Source organism: Hoplias malabaricus, chromosome X1, assembly GCF_029633855.1.
Source record: "Hoplias malabaricus isolate fHopMal1 chromosome X1, fHopMal1.hap1, whole genome shotgun sequence".
In the NCBI taxonomy this organism is placed as follows: Eukaryota; Metazoa; Chordata; class Actinopteri; order Characiformes; family Erythrinidae; genus Hoplias; species Hoplias malabaricus.
In genome coordinates this window covers 22244826-22267996 of record NC_089818.1, presented here as the reverse complement: position 1 = coordinate 22267996, position 23171 = coordinate 22244826, and the positions used below count along the sequence as shown (strand labels likewise).

General features: G+C 42.1%; 1 protein-coding gene across 1 annotated transcript in view; it reads right to left on the bottom strand.

Annotated features, from left to right (window-relative positions):
• Positions 1-22016, bottom strand: part of LOC136676039 (ephrin type-B receptor 1) — a 35683-nt gene extending 13667 nt beyond the window's left edge. The window contains exons 1-3 of the mRNA XM_066652891.1: positions 21863-22016; positions 17420-17667; positions 13126-13341 (exon numbers count right to left, since the gene is read on the bottom strand). Of these exons, the coding sequence (XP_066508988.1) occupies positions 13126-13341; positions 17420-17667; positions 21863-21974 (576 nt within the window). The 5' untranslated portion in view covers positions 21975-22016. The remainder of the gene's footprint in view (positions 1-13125; positions 13342-17419; positions 17668-21862) is intronic.
• Between the last annotated feature and the right edge of the window lie 1155 nt (positions 22017-23171).

Genomic DNA, 23171 nt, shown 5'->3' with positions numbered 1-23171 from the left:
AGCTTGTTAGCGTAAACAGGTTCCCAGTTAGTTTGTTAGTGTAAAGAGGTTCCCAGTTAGCTTGTTAGCGTAAACAGATTCCCAGTTAGTTTGTTAGTGTAAAGAGGTTCCCATTTAGCTTGTTAGCGTAAACAGGTTCCCAGTTAGTTTGTTAGCGTAAACAGGTTCCCAGTTAGTTTGTTAGCATAAAGAGGTTCCCAGTTAGTGTGTTAGCGTAAAGAGGTTCCCAGTTAGTTTGTTAGCGTAAAGAGGTTCCCAGTTAGTGTGTTAGCGTAAACAGGTTCCCAGTTAGTTTGTTAGCGTAAATAGGTTCCCAGTTAGTTTGTTAGCGTAAACAGGTTCCCAGTTAGTTTGTTAGCGTAAACAGGCTCCCAGTTAACTTGTTCCAAGTTAGCTTGTTAGCAAAAACAGGTTCCCAGTTAGTTTGTTAGTCATGGAAACAGGTCCACATACCGCAGTCAGCCATTAATGTGCATTTGATGGATATAACGATACACAAACAGATGAATTAGGCTCTCACGAGTATCCCAAATTGGAAATTCGACTTGTGGGTGGTGTCCAAGTTAAAATGTCCTACTTAGAATTACGAGTTCAAATGGAGAACATCATGAAGCCCAAAGTCAAGCGTTTGTAAAAGAAAAAGGTTTGAGGGACATTCGTATTGGAAAGTTCTTAAATATTTAGAACATACTAGAGGTACAACTCACTTGGAGGAGAACACTAACTGCCTAGCCTAGTAATGTCCACTGGAAAGGAATGTTGTGACATCTCTCCATCCCTCATTCCTCATCCCACTATCCCTCCATCCTACTCTAGCCTCTTGCTTCTGGTTACAGAACAGTTTGCCCTTTACTCGTACCAACTTACTCCCTTACCCCCTGCCTTTCAGAGGGCCTAAAAGTGTGTTTGTGTGTGTGTGTGTGTGTGTGTGTGTGTAATTGGTCTACCTGGGTCCTGAGGCAGCTCGTGCGTGTGCGTGTGTGGGCCTAGCTGATTAAAATTGACAGCAGCTTGTTTAAGATTCCTCACACACACACACACACACACACACACGCAGGTGTTTTGAAACACCTCCTTCTTCCCCCAGTGGCTTGCGCTTTGTATCTGAGCTTAATAAAGCCAATTAGTTCAAGCGCTGCATTGGCAGATAAGCCAGGCTTGAAAGTGAAGTGAAGAGGGAATGAGGCCTGGTACACACTCTTTAACACACACACACACACACACACACACACAAGCTTTGCCTATCGAGCTGGGAACGGCTGCAAAGGCACAAATGCAAAGAGAGTTGCAGTGGATGGAGCACGTCAATGCCCCTTAAAGAGCCCACACCCCTGGAAACCTGAACATCAAACATATATATGTCACATCCTGGTGTCACACTGATGAGTCTTGTTTCTGCGGGTATGCTACATCTCACAGGAGCACACCATATAGGTTCCAATATGAGATAAATATCGTGAGTTGCATTATGGGAGATGTAGTCAGTTTGATTGAAGGGGAATATTGTGCCATAAAGAGTACTTCTAAGTACTTTACGGTCCCAGTCAGTTACACATAGAGCCAGAGTGATGCTTTGAGTCTGTGTGTGTGTGTGTGTGTGTGTTTGTGTGTGTGTTATGAGATTGAGTGTGTGTGCTACTTCTAGGGCAGTGCTGATGCTGCTTCTGCCCCTTGACAGAAAGCTCACCTCTGACCCCTGGTCCCGCTCTTCTCAGACTCCATCATTAAAACAATAGAGAGGTTAAACCAACAGCCTCCAGAGATGTACACTGTCAGAGGAACTTTTAAAGTGTGTGTGTGTGTGTGTGTGTGTGTGTGTGTGTGTGTGTGTGTGTGTGTGTGTGTGTGTGTTATGAAGTCTGCTACGCTCTCAAATCAACAGAGGTTTCTGAAATGTACTGCAGCTGTTTCAGAGTTAATGAAAGTAGCTCCAGAGAAACATCAACTGTGAAGAGCTACAAAAGGATGTGCTCTCTTTCTGTGTGTGTGTGTGTGTGTGTGTGTGTTAGACAGGGCTGTGTGAGACCATCTGTGTCCCTGAACATAGAGTCTATCTATAATTACAAAATCACCATAAAGTGGTCAAAAATAATCACAAAAACTATCAAATTTCAATTTGCTTCCAAAATCTCTTTGTCTCTCATCCTTTAACTCCACATCTTCTCTCTCTCTCTCTCTCTCTCTCTCTCTCTCTCTCTCTCTCTCTCTCTCTCTCTCTCCTTCTTTTTCTCCTTTATTCCTTTTTCTCTTTATATATTTCCTTTATCTCTCTTCCTGATCTCCTTCCATCCCACTGCCTCTCTCTCTCTCTCTCTCTCTCTCTCTCTCTTCTCTCTCCCTCCCCCCCCCTCTCTCTCTCTCTCTCTCTCTCTCTCTCTCTCTCTCTCTCTCTCTCCCTTTCCTTCTTTTTCTCCTTTATTCTTTTTTTCTCTTTATATATTTCCTTTATCTCTCTTCCTGATCTCCTTCCATCCCACTGCCTCTCTCTCTCTCTCTCTCTCTCTCTCTCTCTCTCTCTCCCTGATTCTTCCTTATATTTCCAATCTATTCTTTATCTCTCTCCCACCTCTCCCGTCTTTCTGCTATCCTTTTTTTCCACATCTCATGCTCTTCCCTTGTCCACTGTCTCTCTCTTTCTCTCAGTCTGTCTCTCTCTATTCTCTCCCTCTTTTTCTCTCTCTCCTTCAGAGGAAAAGAATGTCGTGCAGAAAGTGTGATGAAACTGAAAGAAAAGGTCTCTGCCCCAGTGCATGCTGGGAGCTTTGCGTCACTTGCTTCTGGGCAATGATTTCAGAGCACAGCTGCTGTGTGTCCCACTCCACAGACCATTCCTCTTCTCCTCTATCACTCGTTCCTCTCTCTCTTCTTTATCTCTGCCTTGCTCTGTTGGACTGTCACTCTCTTTCTCTCTCTCTCTCTCTCTCTCTCTCTCTCTCTCTCTCTCTCTCTCTCTCTCTCTCTCTCTCACTGTACTTTCATCCACCTCCAGCAGAGAGAGAGAGAGAGAGAGAGGAGAGATGAAGAAGGGGATGAGGATGAGGGAGGGAGGGATGATGGTAATAGCATTTTCATGGCTGTCTGACGAAGGCAGCTATGCAGATCTTCAGTAATTAACAGTGGAGGAGAGGGTGGGCTGGTGGGGTCTATCCAAGCAAATCAGCACAATAAAACACATACACTCTCTCTCTCTCAGAGAGAGAGAGAGAGAGAGAGAGAGAGAGAGAGAGAGAGCAAGTGAATGAGTGAGTGTGAGAGAGAGAGAGAGATAAAGAGAGAGAGATAGAGAGAGAGAGAGAGAGAGAGAGCAAGTGAATGAGTGAGTGAGAGAGAGAGAGAGAGAGAGTGATAAAGAGAGAGAGATAGAGAGAGAGAGAGAGCAAGTGAATGAGTGAATGTGAGAGAGAGAGAAAGAGAGAAAGAGAGAGAGAGAGAGAGAGAGAGAGAGAGAGAGAGAGAAAAAAAGAGTGAGTGAGAAAGAGAGAGAGTGAATGAGTGAGTGAGAAAGAGAGAAAGAGAGAGAGTGAGAGAGAGAGAGAGAGAGAGAGAGAGACAGAGTGAGTGCGTGAGAGAGAGAGAGAGAGAGAGAGAGAGAGAGAGAGAGAGCTTATTTAGTTCTTTCTACTCTAACTAAAAGAAAGAGCGTGACAAGAAGAAGCTAATTCCTGCTACTGTCCGTCTTACTTTTATTTAAAGAAAATGGCAGCTCTATTAACAGTTATTACTGTGTAACAACATGATGTTTACTATTCATCCATTCATTTATTCCTTGTGGAGGATTTCACACTCTCACACACTCTTAAAAATAAATGGTGTCACTGTCCAATGAAAAACCGATACCTTCAAAATTTCAACATTTTGAGAGAAAGAATATTCCTTAGTAATTTTTTTCAATTGAAGTCAATGTAAAATATTTGATTGTGAGTAAAGTTGGAGCATTTCTAAATCAAATAAAAAATAAAATAAAAATATGCAGAACAAAAATGCACTATTTGACTAGGTCTCAGAACTGAGGGCTTCCTGAAGTCCCTTGACTGCTTTGACTCCAATGCAGTGGTAGTGGAGGTGAGAGACTGAGAGACAACTGCTTCGTTTGATGGTGAACTCCCACTGGGCGACTTCACACCGGACGAGCACATCTCAGAGAATGAGCCTGAAGAGGTTCTAGGTATTTCATGGTTTTCGTATTCATTCACCGGGGGCACCGAGAAGGGCATGTGTAAAACTGCTGCTGTGTATCTGTGGGTAAGGTGTGGAGATGAAAGCGATGGCTGCAGATTGGTTTAATCAGTCTGACTCACCACGTGAAAGACAGACTTTTTTCATCAGTTCCTGGACAAGACGGAGGAAAGGAAAAAAAAAGAGGGTGTCCTAGACCTCACCTCCTGCCCGTGGTGGGGGTCAGGTGGGAGGGGGCTTGTACTGTTGCCATAGTGATGAGGGGAAAAAGGCAGCGTGACAAGAACCAGACAGTGGAGAGAGAGAGAGAGAGAGAGAGAGAGAGAGAGAGAGAGAGAGACGGACGCAGTGCTGTCAGGTTGAGACTGAGCTGTGAATGAGACTTCATCTGACAGGCAGGTGGTAGACAAACTCCTGTCTGCAGAGTGGTAATCACCTGTGATCTGAGCCTCCTCACTGCTGTGTGTGTGTGTGTGCGTGTGTGTGTGTGTGTGTGAGAGAGAGAGAGAGAGAGAAATGGAGAGAGAGAAATAGGTGCAAACCAGCTATATATTTACCTTCGCCCAGCGCAGCGTACTGACCCCACCCTGTCTTCCACCATCTCAATCAGTCTGAACTACAGCACTGTGTGTGTGTATGTGTGTGTGTGTGTGTGGTCTGAATAAAAAATATAAACGTTAATTACACCAATCTTTTGAAGTCTGCAGAGTTAGTGTACAACAGCGACAGTAGGTGACGTAGATCATCATGCAGCCGCTTTAAGGTTGCCATGGCGACGACAGCCTCTGATAACATATGATAATTATAAAATAACTTCACCCTCTGTTTCATTTACACCAATTTCACCTGTAAAAGTGAATACACAATCCGTAATCAAACAGTTTGAGAGGTTATTATTAATAATATTGTGTAATAATAATTTCAGCAATATAAGATTTGGCCAGGAGGGGGAGCAGTGCACTCACTAGAGCTGAGGCTCCGCCTACAATTACAGACTCACAAACTCCTATTTCCCATCTTTTCACTGGTTCACTACAGAATCTGCATGAATTATTCTAAGATTAATGAAGCAATATGAAAACGGGGCCTGGAAGGTGGGCGCTTGATTTCACGACCTGAAGCTGATTCATCAACTGCGCTCAAATATTCACTTGTTTCCATGTTATAGGAAAGTTGTGCATCACTCTGCGCTGTGAAATCTGCACTCGTTTTGTGTAACTTTGATGAATAAGAGCTAGTGAAATTGGGAGAGAGAGAGAGAGAGAGAGAGAGAGAGAGTCGCAACTAAAACAAAATGTCCGCATCAGTCATTGGTTAATAACAACACTTTAACTAAAGACAGAAAGCCAATGGCAAAGAGATTAAAAGAAGAGCAGCGCTGAATGCGTGATATTATATATTGATGTCAAGCGGCCATTAAAACGCTGCAGATAATTTTGAAATCACCGTATCGGCTTTGGTATAAAATTATAACCGGCGGCCATTGTGCCACTCCAACAAATGGGCGCAAATCTAATTTAGCGCTATCTCTCTCCGCGCGCCTTTAATTTGAAATTCCAATTCAATTTGTGTTGCAATAACGTTAGGCGGCGAATCGGTGCCGTAACCAGATCGGCCCGGATGATTGCGCCTCAACCTCCGACGCGGATCCTTAACCTTGAGCCCTATCACCCCACTCCCCCACCCCATACACACACACACACACACAGAGTGGAGGGCCCTGAGGGGACTAGCTCAAATTAAACCTGACTTCCTTAATCCTTTATTGTCCCTTTCTCTCCCCGCTTTCCATTCAGGATTTTAATATTAGATTATGACCTTGTCTTTCATAACCAGGTTAAGCAGCTGCGTTTCCTCTCCTCCTCCGCCGCCCTTGGAGAGTCCTGGTTTAAATGAAAGAGCGATTATGTCACCCACATTTCACCACCTTAAAAGATATAAATACAATACAATGCTGCTTTAGAATCTCTCTGTGTGTGTGTGTGTGTGTGTGTGTGTGTGTGTGTGTGTTGCTATAATGACTAATAGTGTTGTTCCGCTTTTACATAAGTGAGCACAGTTCTGGGTTCCTAATGAAACGTCTGTGACCCGCCTGTCGTCAAAATACCACAAGGATTGAACACAACAGCATTCAAAATAGCCCTGTTCGGAATGACTGGTTTCAGCACCTGTTTATTTAAATGATAACGAGCCACAGCTCTGCTCTGGATTTTATACGTTTTCGCTCTGTTCTCTTTCTCTTTTTCTCCACACTTGTGTTTGTTTTGCTCTGTTTAACATGGACATTTATTTATTCTAAATTCAGAGCAGGGGATCTCGCTTCTACTGTGCTGACAACAGCAGCACTAGAGCGCCACCACCAGCTCGGGCGTAGAATTACTCAGTGACGAGAGGAATATGAACATGAAATCTACGCGAACTATGAACCAGGCTTCAGACGAGAACACAACACACCCTCACTTGTGTTTTCATGAACATTGGCCACTGCTGTAACCAATAAACAACAGCATTATACGCAACCAACTCCGGCTCTGACGTGTGCTGAGGAGCTGCAGATGGCCGCACAGAAGCTCCTAAACCACCAGGGCCATGGGCAAAGACAGGTCTGCTTTGATTTCAGGTGGACTTTTTTAAAGCCTTGTTCCTGACATAATGCCATTGGTTATGGCTTTCTCGATGGGAGGCGATTAAGCCCTGGATTAAACGGGCCCTAATGGCAGGGCTGAGATCAGTCGTACTAATCCCAGTTCCAGCGTATGACGTGATCTATAACTGTAAACAGAGCCACTGTGGAATCAACAGTGATTAAGCACTGCAAATATTGCATAGAGATAGGGATGCAAGTGGGGTTACACACACACACACACACAGACACACACAGACACACTTTTATACGCAGATGGGGAATCGATGCTGGGATCATACCAGCTTAGACACCTGTGACGGGTGACATTTATCAGACAGGTGCAGGAATGCAAGCAGGTGTGTGTGTGTGAGAGAGAGAGAGAGAGAGAGAGAGAGAGAGAGAGAGAGAGAGAGGGAAACAGAGAGGGTCCCATAAGGACAGATGCATTTCTCTCTCTTTTACATACTAATGCATATCATCAGCCGCTCTGAATGTGAAAGTCCCATTAGGAGCGATAGATAGGAGTGCACTGAAAGCTTTTTTCATCGGTGTGATAATACACAGCGATCTGAACACCTGCCACAGAGGAGAGGGGAGAGGAGAGGAGAGGAGAGGTGGGAAGAGAAGAGGGCACATCCAGAGACATTCTGTGTCCCTGCTACTTGAGCACGGACTTTGCCAGAGTCTACGCTACATCTTCTGCTTCCTTCCCCTAAATGGATTTCCCGCAGCGGGAGGTGCGCTGTATATTCTGTAACATTATCAATGTGTACACACTGCATCAAACTCTCCCAAGATCTGGGCCTTTCTGAAACCGAATGAAGCGTTCTCACACGTCAGCTCCCTGGAGCCCACTTTCAAAAAAAGTGGAACTTTTCAACACAGTGCTAAAGTGTAATGCACTGGCAGTGTTCAGAAAGCTCCAGCTCTGACAGAGAGAACGAGCTCGAATCAACTCAGGAATCAAACCTGAAGAGGGACAAGCCAGGCAGAGACAAACGAGAGAGAGAGAGAGAGAGAGAGAGAGAGAGAGAGAGAGAGAGAAAGAGAGAGAGACACATCACTGTCAGAAGGATTGACAGAGGCAGCACTTAGGTTCCATCAGCTCATCTCTCTCACAAATGTGCACAAACACAATAATACGGAGAAAGAGGATAGATAGATAGATAGATAGATAGATAGATAGACAGACAGACAGACAGACAGACAGACAGACAGACAGACAGACAGATAGACAGATAGATAGATAGATAGATAGATAGATAGATAGACATAGGTAGATATATATAGATAAATAGATAGGTAAATAGATAGATAGACAGACAGACAGACAGACAGACAGACAGACAGATAGACAGATAGATAGACATATAGACAGACAGACAGACAGATAGACAGATAGATAGATAGATAGATAGATAGATAGATAGATAGATAGATAGATAGATAGACATATAGACAGACAGATAGACAGACAGACAGACAGACAGACAGACAGACAGACAGACAGACAGATAGATAGATAGATAGATAGATAGACATAGGTATATATATATAGATAAATAGATAGGTAAATAGATAGATAGATAGACAGACAGACAGACAGACAGACAGACAGATAGACAGATAGATAGACATATAGACAGACAGACAGACAGATAGACAGATAGATAGATAGATAGATAGATAGATAGATAGATAGATAGATAGATAGACAGACAGATAGATAGACATATAGACAGACAGACAGACAGATAGACAGATAGATAGACAGACAGACAGACAGATAGACAGACAGACAGACAGACAGACAGACAGACAGACAGACAGACAGATAGATAGATAGACAGATAGATAGATAGATAGATAGATAGATAGATAGATAGATAGATAGATAGATAGATAGATAGATAGATAGATAGATAGATAGATAGATAGATAGATAGATAAATTAATGGGTGGAAATGTAGATTAACAGAAAAGACAAACATTGAAAAGACAATGGACAGAAAGTGATCGATAGAGGGATGGAAGAAAAGATGGACAGATAGATACAAAAGTAAACAGACTGACTGAATGATTGATTTGAAAACAGAGGAATAGGAAAAAAAAACAGAAATAAAATCTCTTCCTCCGTCTGCATTCCCTCTGATCCATAAGAGCCAGGGGGTTAATGAAATACAATTAAAGCTTGTGGTGGTGCTCCGAGGTGCCGGAGACTAATTGGCGATTCTTGCTGAAGTATGGGAGGAAAAATGAAAAAAAAAAAAAAAACGGTGGAAAAAACGGGGAATAAAAGAGGTGATTAATGTGAAGGAGGGAGGTCGATGCTGCACTAAATCCCGCACTGTCAGCGAAGCTGCATCCCCCCCAACGACACCCCTGGCCTTGGCCAGCACTGCACCTTGCGTCTGATTGGCTGAGAGTTGTGGCCTCACATGTGATTGGCTCATCATCATGCTCATAACAGCGAGGTCAGGGATTATAGGCCACAGCTAACCGACTAATTAACAGTAAGTGTGTGAAGTACCCCCCCCCCCACACACACACACACACACTTCTCATCCTCAATCTCACACACACACTTAAAAATGTCAAGAGGTCAATACCAAAGAAGATGAGGCAACAGAAACATCCAGAAATTAGCATACATCCTTGCATTTCAGTCACATGAATTATTTATTTATTTATTTATTTATTTTCCTGTGGTCACCATTTTGTTGAATGGTGGTCTGATGATTCAGCACGGCACAAATATAAACAAATATAGACATATTTCTCACATACATATACTGCACTGGAGAGAGTCTCAGCTTTTAAAAACACAAAAGCCCACTGACCCATTTTGTTTCATAATAAGGAGAGAAAGACAGTTATCTTCTGTTAGCCATATTTGCATATTCTCCATTGAATCTAATGGAAAGCTTTTAGCAAATTAGTCTCTAATGCAATATATTAGAGTTATTCATACATAGATCATATTCAAGCTTTAGTAATCATACCATTGTTCCCATATTATTTTATTGTGAGACCACACTGGTTACAGTCATTAAACTCTGCTGCTCTGCATACTTAGTTAGTCCTCTATCAACCTGCTATTCAATAATCAGTGTGTTAAACCTGGTGTTATGAATTCATATCCTCATGTTTTATAATGTGTTTTGCATTACACGCAGGTACTAGAAATTATAATAGATATTCCACATAAGGCCTTATGAACACATGTATAAAGCCTTATGAATACAGGACTTTCATACATGTTCAGTAGCAGATCTTCCTAAAAGTAGATCTTCCTAAAAAGCCCAGAGGGGTCCCCACTGGTGTGTGTGTGTGTTGTTTGAAAAATGAATCCAGTGCCATATTGCTGAGCTTGTAAAAGTAAAAGTTTGAGGTGATTCTACCCCTATCAGGGTTGGAAAAAATTGACCTGGGGAAATTTCTACCCAGGGGGTAATTATCTCATTCCCTCAGGAAATAGGACATCTCTCCAATATCACACCCCTGTCTTCACACTTCTCTAACACCCCCCACACAATCAGAGCTCTGAAGGCTGTTTCTGCTCTGGAGGGTTCACCTTTGTGCCTTTTCTTGTCCAGGAAGTACACATGTTTTCGGGCCAAAAAAAAAAACTGACCTATAGTGACCCATAGCAAACCCTAACATATCGTAACTAACGTTTAAGTGAAATGTAATTGGTGGCCATGCTCAATTCCAATTGCTGGCCAGACGGGTATGGGAGGATGTGATGGTATTAAGCCTTGGAAGCATTGGTAAGGTTGGGTATTTAGCTAAACACTTCAGTGGCATAGGGAAGGGTGATTGCCAACAAATCCTCACAGGAATGTCCCTATATGTAGTCCAAAAACCTCCCCAGAACAGTGAAAGCTGTTACTACTCAAGGAAATATTGAACTCTTGATTTGCTGGTTGAGCAGGTGTCCACTTTTGGAATACAAATGTAGTGACCACTGGTAGTTTAGAATGAAGGCCCTTTGTGAGAAGGACTTAAAATATGAAGTCATTTGTTCTGCCGGTAATTGCTGTGACTTCTATGCTCTTACACACTGAGGAAGGAATCTCTTTGGCCAAAGTGAGAGATGTGAATATAACATTAATGGATTTGCCCTGGGGCTACAGCAGTGTCTCACTGCTGCAGCTTAGTGAACGCCACGAAGGCCAGATTAAACATGCATGACCATGACCTAGCAGTCTGCCCTGGCCAATAAACACAGACAGTGGGAAATAAGGTGGAACGAGACAATAAAATGTCAATAAAGTCGCACAATCACGACTTGCCTTTCGACCTCATTTGGCATCAGCAGGACACTTCCACAACGAGGAAGCACTAACAATGTGCACCGCAAAACGCACAGCTGAAGTTTCCAGTATCTGAAGCACTCCTCAAAGCTGATTAGGAGTCCATTCCACAGGCTTGAATCAAATCCCTTAGTGAATTCAATGGGGGCTTGTCTCAGATAAGATGACATCGCATTGGAAAATTCAATGCACTGCCCATTTGGGAGAGTGTCCAGTCAAAGGGAGAGTGACAAGACAATGTTAAATGAGACATTATTCAAGAAATAGAAAAAAAAAAGTTCTAGCCATGATGGGACCCTATCATTGGTCAAAAGTTTGTTGTCACAACTATCCATAGTCAAGAGGTCATGAAAGTATTAACTGGTGCTAAAATATTAGCTGACTTACAGTGCCTTTTTATTTCATGGTACCCACTCAACACAGTTTGATGCTCTTTCCAGTGTCTGGTAACATGTCGCTTTTCCATTATCACATCTCAGAACTTTGTTTGCCCTTTCTAACAGGAACAAGGGGCTTTGAAAATCACAACAACAGTGTCGGTAAAGTTAAGTGCTGTTTACTTGTTTTTGGCTTTTGTTTGGAACTGAACTCAGCTCTATGCCCCAGTTTTCACAGATGAGCAGAGCATGTTTGCTCCTTGTTGCCCCGTCCAGCTGTTGTTGGAGTTTTTCATCAGCCACCAATTCAAGGAGCGTTTGAACTTCTTCAAAAAACCACCGTTTGATTTTTTTATGGACTGCTGTTTTAAGTCGGGTAAAAAACAAATGTGATTGCTGCTGTAACTTGGAGATTTTTCAGAGAGTTATTTTGATCAGAATATCTGCACCTTATTGTGTAACCAAGTCGTTCTGGCTAGTCAAGGCTGCAGTGTTTACACGTCAGTGTTAGTCCAGAAACAACATGAGCAGGACCTAAACATATACTTGGTTCCAGGGACCAGATTTGCTTAGTGGAAAAGCAAAAACAAACAAACAAAAAAAGCAGAGCAGAACCAAGCATTCATTCATTCATTCATTATCTGTAACCCTTATCCAGTTCAGGGTCACGGTGGGTCCAGAGCCTACCTGGAATCATTGGGCGCAGGGCGGGAATACACCCTGAAGGGGGCGCCAGTCCTTCACAGGGCAACACACTCACTCGCACCTACGGACACTTTTGAGTCGCCAATCCACCTACCAACGTGTGTTATTAGACTGTGGGAGGAAACCGGAGCACCCGGAGGAAACCCACACAGACACAGGGAGAACACATAAACTCCACACAGACAGTCACTCGGAGCGGGAATCAAACCCACAACCTCCAGGTCCCTGGAGCTGTGTGACTGCGACACTACCTGCTGTGCCACCGTGCCACCCCAAGTAGGTAATATTAGGTGAAAAAGCATCAATAGCGGTACTGGCAGTTATGGCCCTTTTCCATTGAATGTTACACACACTACTCTGCTTGACATTTCTACTTTCCCATTAGGCACATTTGGTACCTGGTGCCTGGAACCAGATACTTTTTTAGTATCTGCTTGCTTGTGGTTCCAAACCAGCTGAGCAGGGACTAAGAGATGATGGGCAAGTCTTGCAGAGCACCAATTGGCCAGAGAAACTTGCCAATCTATACGACACAATGCAATCGTCCAGCACATTCAGACTGGATTTGGTGAAGAGTTCACACTACATGATAACGTCCAAAGTTGGCTTGAAATAATCAAACATATGCTGTGACTGGTCTGAAACATGATTTACCCCCCAACTGACAACTACGACTGCTGACTGCAGACAACTAGCACAAACTTGATTTGGGGGCCAATGAGGGCCCCAAAAGAAAGAAAAGAAAGACAGGAAAGTCTGAGCTCTAGAGCTGCTGGAGTGGCAGGAAGCAGAGAAAACAGCTGTTAACTAGAAGAGATTGAGAAGGACACTGCATTTGCTTTATTGATTACCGCTTTGCCAAAAGCACTCATTAGCTCTTCATTAAGCCTCTTTCTCAGTCTGAGCATGCTCACTGTGGTCTTACCAGAGAGCTGGTGTAGGTGGGGTCAGACGTGTCCTCCTGCAGGTAGCGGGACAGGCCGAAATCCGACACTTTGCACACCAGGTTGCTGTTGACCAGGATGTTGCGCGCAGCCAGGTCCCGGTGGACGTAGTTCATCTCAGAAAGATACTTCATCCCAGCGGCAATGCCCCGCATCATCCCCACCAGCTGAATCACCGTGAACTGACCATCGTTTTGCTGCCATGGCGACATACACAAAGACATACAGATACAAAACGTCATATAGTGACTTTTCACAGGATCAAATTGTCACAAGTATTTTACAATCATAGCAACCTTATTTTCATTGGAATGCTGTTGCCACATTTGTTTAAAATTATGCACAAACCTACATAACCAATAAGCATCAAACTTGGCTTTTAACCTGAAATCCCTTTATCTCAACTGACTATGAATGATTTTAATCATAAATCTGATATGTTAGGCCTTTAGTTCATCTTCTGAGTAAATAAAACTAGTTGGACATGACATAATTAGTTCTGGATATCAAAATGCCTCATTAACTCAACTCAAAGGAGTAAAAATAAATAAATAAATAAGTAAATAAACAAAGGATTCAGGCCATTTTTACCTGCTGTGTGGATGTTACCCTGGATACCAACTACAAAGCAAATGATTGGACAATCTGTTGGATGTTTTATTAATTTCTATTCAACCAAAATGAATGATGTAATAAATAAATTTATTACAATATTTGACAGTTTCATTAGGGGCTCTGTGAAGGCCTTAAAGCCTTGGGGTCCCCTCTAGAGTTTAGCTACACTTATCAACCAATCCATTTTAATGGTTTTGTTCATAAATGATGAATCAGTCAAAGTAAGTATAGCTTTACTCACACTTACATAAAGAGCGGGTTGGGCAAATGTCCTGTAATCATCAGGCCCACTTTCTACATGTATTATTGGAACAACTCCTAGTTGCCATAAGGTGCATAAACACCCTAAATACACATCTGGACCACTGCAAGATAAAGTCTTTATCAGCTATATCTCCATATAGCCATAGCACTTCCAGAAGTGTCCCACATCTGTTACTTAGGTCAACTGGCTCCATATGAGCATGTTTCAGGATGGGCCACTTTGGGTCACATGCTGTCTGCCGTCTGCTAGAGGTGGTCCATATCTTTTTTAAGACACGTAGCCCTAATAAGCATGCCTTTAAACAATGTGCTGATGTCCCGTGTGCACTAATGGCTTTTCTCTTTCACCGAAGTGCCATCAGAGTAAGAGACACCTCTTTCATTCCATGATGTTAATCTGTCTATTTCCTTTCAAATTTCATTTGACTTCAGCTCACGCTCCTTATCTAAAAGCCCTGCCACTTACAGCTCTGTCTGAGATGTCTATTAGGAAAACAAATAAAGAAAGAAAGAAAAAAAGAAAGACAGAAAGTAATAAAATAGCAGTGGAATTAAAATGGTGGGTGATATTGGGTGAAAACAATTAAGGGAAGCTAAACTTCCCTCCACCTGAGCGTCCATGATGATGAGGCTTGTGAGAGTTTAGGAGGCTTTGAAGCGCAAAGCACACGCTAACAAACACGGGGGCAGCGCGGGATCGATGCCGACGCAAGTCCGACGCAGCAGCTCACGAAAGCTGACTTCAAAGAGAGGCGCTAGATCAAAGCAGAGGGAAAACCAATCCACCAGATTGGAGAAGAAATGGGCTGAACATTGATTAAGTAGTGTATCCCTCAACACCCCAACCATTCAGTCCAACCAATCCAAGAGATAGCAGCCGGTAGAGGTGCCTAATATAGACAAAATGCAATATTAATTTTTCTGTCGTATCAGGGCATATCTCAGGAGGTTCATTTAGTAGGCAGATGCCCCCCAGCTAATCATCATGACCCACTAAACCCAATATGTTATAATACTTTATTCTAGAGTGGTACGCAGCTTACGTGTAGGCTTAGGGCTAGCGTTATGTTAAAGGTTAGGCTTATGGTCAGGTTTAGGATTAGAGTTATATTTAGGTTTAGGGTTAGGATTAGGAGGCTGGCATGGGCAAACTATGGGAACGGTCTTGTAGTCAAATATGTATGAATTCACATTGATACCAGGCAGGAATTTCACATATTCACATAATAATTATCAGAATAATAACAATTAAAATCTAATAATAATGGCGTAAAAATGTAGGGACATGTCATATTTCATTTAACCCCTCCCCCAAAACAATAAACTTTTATATATAAATTTTATAGGTACTATATCATCAGGTTTAATTCATAAACACAAGAAACAAACAAAAAACTACTACTACTACTGATAATAATAATAAATGTTAATGCCAATGTCATCATTTCAAATAATGATTCATAACAAGGTTCTGAGCCCTACTTGCTTCAAAAATATCTAGAAGTTTGATTAAAACATCATGCACCGGTGAGTAGTGAGAAATATTATTTCCCAAATAACATTATGTTTCACCTCCCCTTCCCACCAACCTAATTACCACTGACCATCGTAACTATGACTGAGCCCATCTCGGAGACCCCCCAATATAAAACCTCACTGAAATGTGCATGACAACGCGTTATGATTATCAGCTCATGTTGACTTTAAAGGTCTCATTTGCATATCTCAACCTTCTGCAGAATCAGTGTCATACCAACACAGTAAAGACCAACAGTGTGATAATAATACACAATTAATAAATGACACTGTTCAACCTAGACCAGAGAAGGTGTGAGGAAATTGGGAAAGCCGAGGTAGTGAAGGCATGCTGTTGCTGTCTCTCTCTATCTCTCCAGTCCATAAATATAACCGCAGTGAAATGAAGATTGAATTATTGTTTCTGTTTTCTGGATGAAAGAGATTGTTCTGTGTATTCTTCATGCAAATGAGTGTGTACGATCACACCAAGAAATAAACTAAATGAAGGTCCAACTAAAACTATTTACTGGATGACATTCAGATTCCCAACAGAGCTATGAGTGGGTTCTCTAAGTCCCACTCCCTTTCCTTCAAATCTGCATATCCCTAAGCATCAAGGGATGTTGGTAAGGACTGGGGGGCTATAGGTGAATCCTTGGAGTCTAATATACCCCTGAAAATCTCGAAGGCTTGATGTTGATGTTGGATGAGATGACCTGTGTGAATGTGTAAATGGGCTGACCGAACCTATCCAATCTCATTTCAATGAGTTAATTGATCTACTTTAATAAAAAAGATTAAAATCATATTCAATATATGCTGTGATTGTACTATTGTTCTAGTACATTATTTGTGCATTTGAACACAAATTCTGAATAATATATTGGGTTTGTCCCAAAAACTGTCTACATAGAAAGCCTTTTTGCGTCATAGTGTGCCCCCTCCCGATATGTAGGCTGTGCCAATTCTTAGATATTTTAAATGACGCCTACTGAGATACCTTAATCTGGTTGAATTTTAAGGCAGCATCAAACCATTCCTCAGATGCCAAAGCAATCCCATGATGCAACGCCAACACAACTCCTGTTTATATCATGCTTCTTCCAAAGCAAAAATTGCAATAAAATCATGAAGAGCTGAGGCGATGCTAGCCACTGAGTTACGTAAACATTGGTCAAATGCAGTGGGAACAAGCCATGACGCAATTGTTCTCTAACTAGAGCGTCTCAATAATCTGCCCCATTGGGACCCACATCCGTTAGAATGCTGCCTATATAAACAGCTGCCTATGTAGTCAGCTGACTAGGTATTGAGACAGACCTACACTCTAATATATCCCAATGACAAGTAATTTTGATTACCCTTATTTAGGGCATTTGGTAGAGGCCTTTTGGTAGAGGGTCACTTATAATTTTATCATATCACAGATGTTTGGGAGTCTTGCCTAAGGACTCTTATCGGCGCCTGTCCAACCTGTGAACTGAATGCTACTCTATCCACTACGCTATTAGCCAGATTGGTTCTACATAGTACCGACATAGTTCCATGACTGTGGCATGATTGAAAATAATATATTATAATTCAGAGCCATGTACAACAGTTCTATACTCAGTTTTGAAGTATACTGACCAAACCTTTCTGACTAGAATGAGTTAATAATTTGACCAATCTGGATCTCCAGAACAGGCAAAAACAACTATTGACCAATTATAAAGATTGTACAGCCCACTATAGTGACACCAAAAGAAGACCCCCTCTTTGAATATATTATTTTCATATATTATTTGTGTTTGTGTCTAAAGATTTATAAAATATTACAGAATACTGCAATGTTTATTAATGAACTACGTCCATTATTGGAATTGAACACTAACTTACCCTGAGAAAAGAGTCCAGCGCCCCGTTCTCCATGAACTCCGTTACAATCATCACTGGCCGGCTTTTGGTGACTACGCCCTCCAGACGAATGATGTTGGGGTGGTCAAACTGGCCCATGATTGATGCCTCGGACAGAAAGTCCCGCCTCTGTTTCTCAGAGTAGCCTGCTTTGAGGGTCTTGATGGCCACGTAGATCTCCCGCTTCCCTGGCAGCTTCAAACGGCCTTTATAGACCTCCCCGAACTCACCTGAGTGCACATACACGCATACATACAGAGATCATAATCACATAACCTCATATCTCCAAAATGCTAAATTTACAAGAGAAGGAAAAAGCCTTCCTGGCTTTAAATGAGAGTCTAATGGGATATGAACCCTGTCCATGACTGCTGTAGAGAAATAAGGCTATGTTCACATTATAAAGCTCATTAATAAATTCAGATTTTTTGCTCAGATATTTGGCTTTATTGACAGTTCCCATTCATAAACGCAAGAGACCTTTATCTGTCTGTGATGTGAATGAACCTGTCCCTGAAATGATATGTTTACACACTTTTAAAAACAGTACATTTTATTAAAACTGGTAAAAAACTGATATGTTTATAATCGTATTTTGCTCAGGAAGACAGCAAACAGCTCATCGACTTCTGATTAGAACGAGAAGGGGAAAGCTGGCATTCTTGCTTTTACTGCTGCACAAATCTGAAATCAGCTGAATGTCAAATGTCTCCCTCTACCCTATGTAGTGCATAGCAGAGGCGATTGCTCTAAGACTGCAAGGGAAGCTCAGCTTCCCCTAAAATGTCAAAAAATAAGTGATCAAATATATACTGTTGTGTACATGTCATTGAATAAATTTGCACTACAACGCGCTCAACTTTTGTTCAGAATCAGCTTCTTATCACTGGTAAAGACACGGCTTTCCTCTCAATCATTCCTGCAGCTTCACAGTGCTTTAAACAGTGAGGACACTGAGCGTCCACAGAGTTCAATAGCGAAGCAGCGAAGTGCAGCGAAACGAGACGAGTCATTGGATAAATGCTGGGCTTTGTCCCGCCCATCAGACGCTCAGCGCCTCTGGGGGTCTATGGGGCAGTGGGGCTGAATCCCTTTTTGATTGACAGCGAAATGAGCGAATCAGTGATCCTTTGGTGTAAAGATCCGTGGGAGCACAGGCGGACACACTTCACATGGGCCAAGGCCGTTTAAGCAGCCTAGCTCTGCTGGCCATTGAGAGGACACTAGTCAAGTCCCTGGAAAAGACGCCTTGTTGGTACGACAGGGTCACAGATCATTTTCTTACAAAGGAACGGAGGGTAGAATTTACGTATAAATAAACTGACACATTTTATGATGTAGACCGAAATTGAGCTTCCCCTCCTTGAAAGACCAGCATTCGCCACTGGTGCATAGCGTTGGTCATACAAATATGGTTTCAGAACTCATGTTGTGTGTTATATGTTAAACTATAAAACCATTTCGGGATATAAGCTTCACATTTTATTGTGGAAGTAGTGCCCTGTCTGGGTGTAGTAAATTTAGTTTTATAATCTGTAGCGAATATGACACTTTTTGAGTCAGGAGTTACTCTAATTTGAAAATTAGGAAAATTAGAAAATAATCAGATTCAACATGTTTACACAGCTCTGAAAACGGAAAGAAAAAAAAAACACATCTGAGTCACATTAACACTTATCTGATTTGTGTCACTTCAGCTTGGAAATGTGAAAGTGTCCAAAGCCTAACTGTCCTTGCATGGTTGTTAGGGGTCCCATTTTCTCTCTGTATTAACCAAACTCCACATTTGGTATTGATTTAATCTAATCTTGATATCATTTGGGAATTATATGAATCAATGATGGCCACTGACTACCATACCTATTACAAGCTCCGAAAATAGTCAGTTTAAAATAGCATAAGTGGTCATTTACACGTTTTACACATAGCTCTGGTTGACCTGCTTCATAGAGAATACTTTCCACGTTTCTGTATTACACAGTGCAGCATTAAATACGAATCATTTGGCCTCCATTGACTTCCCTGACTGCACGGTTCAGGCCGAACTGGGCTCCATTAAATGTGTGTTTTTCTGCCACTGTGCTCAGTGGCACATGCCCTTTCAGGACTGCCAAATAAGCAACCGATCCACAATCCTTTTAGCGTGTGACCTGCACCCTTTCGTTCTGCATGGATGAGAAATAAATGATTAAAACTGGCACTTAACCTCCGTGAAGTGGCCAAGACCTTCACCAATTACAACATGGTTATGATTTCTACAAGCAACAACAAGAAAGTAAAGAGCACAGAGGAGCCATTCCATCTGTTGGCACTTTAAATCCATTTGCAGCTTTGTGTGTGTGTGTGACAGGAATATGTCACATTTTGGGAGACCAAAACTTGTTTACAGACATCACCAGCTGGTTACCACACTGTAAAGCATTGTATTTTCAAGTGAAGACAAGTTGGGTAAATGTTAGGGATAGACTTAAGCTAGTAGTATTTATTGATTGTTAGCTAATGGTAAGTCCCCAAAAAATGTTTATTTGTGTGTGTGTGTGTGTGTGTGTGTGTTTGTGTGTGTGTGTGTGTGTGTGTATGTGTGTAAATAGGCCTGTGTGTGATGCCCCGAGATGTTTATCTTGCTTCTCTACCTAATAACTGATATGTGGTGAGTGTACTGGTGTTGGTTGGATGCTTTCGTATCATCCAGGTAGATTCTGCATATTATTGTTGTTAAGATACCTCTCTAATGAACACACCGCCAATAGATGGCTCTATTAGCTACCTAGAGATAAACATGCTAAGCTAACATGTTAGAAAGCTCAGTGTTTTAACCACACAAGATACCTCCCTAGCAAGAGCTAACACTACCCACTGCAGAGGAAATGGACCTAGCTAGCAAGTTAGCCTAGAGACGTAAGTGTCCATTTAAAATGTGCTAACATTAGCTAGCTTGGTTAGCCACAGTAAGGGAACCATATCTTACGGTTTATGGAAAACAAACGTTAATGTTTTTAATGATTTTTACAAACATGGGGCTAGTATTAAACATTTTTTACTCTTCTTCACAGCAGGGGTCACTAACATTCAGGTGTGGGTTGTAAACTGAGCGATCCAGACTTTCACTCTCAAGACAAACATATTTCAAACAGTGCTAGCGGCCCAGCTTTATTTGAAATTGTCAATGTTAACACTGTCCTGGGGCTGAGCAAGAAGAACTTGAGTCACATATTGTGGTATAGAGCTGAATGTATACAGCCAGAGCAGGAGGATGAGGTGACCCAAGCGTATCTGACCTCGGAGTGACGATTCTGCGTCATGGTTATTTAGGTGATGCTTTTACAGGAGGGGACAGATGGCCTATATGCTTGAGTAGAGAGTCACATGAGGCACATATGCACATGTCTGAATGTGTGTGCATGGCTGTACACATTGATGGGAAGGGCAGTGGCGTTTACACATGCTGCAGTTTACACATGAACACAAATTGTACATGTTCCAAAGCATGCGCTTCTACATGAGAATGCAAATTACGTATACGGAGCTCCCATGTGTTATTTTCACTAAATTAATGTAAGGCATTGTTTAATCCAATAATTGGTTTAGCCTTTCATAGGTACAAACATTAGATAAGACTTCATATATTCATAATGATCTATAAATTCTTTACGAGTTCATAATACCTTATAACATTCGATACAGATGCTTAGTTGTGCCCTAATATTTAGAGGGGGATAGAAGGAACAGTGCTGTCTCCTCCCTCAACGTCCACAGCTGATTTGTCGTTAAGCAAGGCAACTCCTACTGTTCTCCTAGGGTCCAAATTGGCTTTGTCAGTATTCCTCTCCTTATTTGAAAACATTACAGGAAATGTACCCACTGTTTACACCAAACTCAGCTCTCATCTGATAATGTCAGTCCTGGATTCAAGTCCCAGATTTAGAACAGGACCTCGGGGGAGCTCATGCTCAGGTGGGCAACTGAAGTTAGCTCAGGGGGCATCTTAATTTCCATCTTGCATTTCAATCTCCTTCTACTTGCAAACAGTGAAGAATATAAATGATGATCAGCATTGTGTTGTATTTTAGAGGTCTATGTCGTGAACATGATGTCTCACACTAAAAAGGAAATAAGAGCCATTATATACTTCTACATTTTAAAAGAATGTGAACAGTACAGTGTTACATGGCTCTACACTGTTAACTATTTGTGTTCATGTAACTATGACTAATTTAGAGCACTTATGCAGGTCTATATGTCTTTTAAGGAATCACTTGTGCAATATTCAGACAACCTCCATGTAATAAAAAAGAGATGTTTTCTTCTAGAACTCTAGCTCCAAGACAAGGACAACTCATAGACACCATTTTCATCAACCCTCACAGACAGACAGACAGACAGAAAGACAGATAGACAGACAGACAGGACGAGCAGTCAACTCACCTGCCCCGATGACCTCCTCGATTTTGACGGTGGACACGTCTATCTCCTTGGCGAACTCTCGCACGGCCTCGTTGGGGTCTTCGTAGGTAAAGGGGTCGATGTAGATCTTCATCCCTGGGGAGCCTGGCAGGGTCGGGCAGCCGATGGAGGAGTGGCAGTTAGACAGATCAGGTCTCAAAGACAGCTCTAGAACAATTCAAAAGTCCACACATCACTCAGGTGTTCTAGGAATCTCCCTGTCTTTGTCCTTCAATGAGCCGGTTTCTAATTACTTCCTTGACCTTTTAGGCCCCCGTGTCTCCGTATTCTAGACAAGGGTCCATGGGCTCATAAATCTGGTGCTGAAGTAGCCATTTCCAAGTAGAGTGCAGTATTCCCCCTGCTCTAAAAAGCAGATTGGGCCTGATTTTGGTAGATAAGTATGGTGGTGGCAGTAGTCTGAGGGTGGATATTCTAGAAAGCTATGCATACTTGTACAATCTACTGCTTCTTACTAAGTAGATGCACTTGCAGACTAGCAGTTCTGAGTTGTCAGCACAGACAAGCTAGTCAGGTTTCTCCACTCTTTTGAATTGCAGGCTGTTCCTCATCACATCACTGACTGTTTGTGTGGACAGAAATAAAGCTTACATTTGTTGAAAATCAATGATTTCAGAAGGTGAAGCATGCCACGCATCAGGGGCACTAACCGCTTTGAAGCAAAGCCTTTAATTCCCCAGTCAATGAAATGGCATTTTAAGGTTGTCCTTAAAACATTTTTTTTTTTTTTTTTTTTTTTTTTTTTGCAAGGACATCATCTTGTACGGTTTCAGAAAACATTTGCCCTAGAATGTCATTTCTGCAAAAGATGTCCTCTTACCACTTCATACATAACGTTTCACAATGGACCAGAAGGGAACATCTGAGAATGTTACAGGAAGACGATTGTTATCACTGAAGGTTTTATTGTGTGGCCTTAAGCATCCAGACTCATATGTACATTCAGGGAGACAGGGGTTAGGAACATTCTTGGTGTTACAGCTAGAGTCGGTCCTAATGTTAGATTTAGAGTTAGGGTTCAGGCCGGTTTATGATTCTGTGCGGAATCTACGCTGTAAACAACATAGCCCAATTTCTTTCCAGGCATCACATGTAAACTTGCATCAAACAGCCACTAACTCCCTATATAGTGCGCTTCATTCATTCATTGCCTGTAAGCACTTGTCCAGTTCAGTTCGCAGTGGGTCCGGCGGAACACACCCTGGAGGGGGCTCCAGTCCTTCACAGGGCGACACACATTCACTCACACACACACCTATGGACACATTTG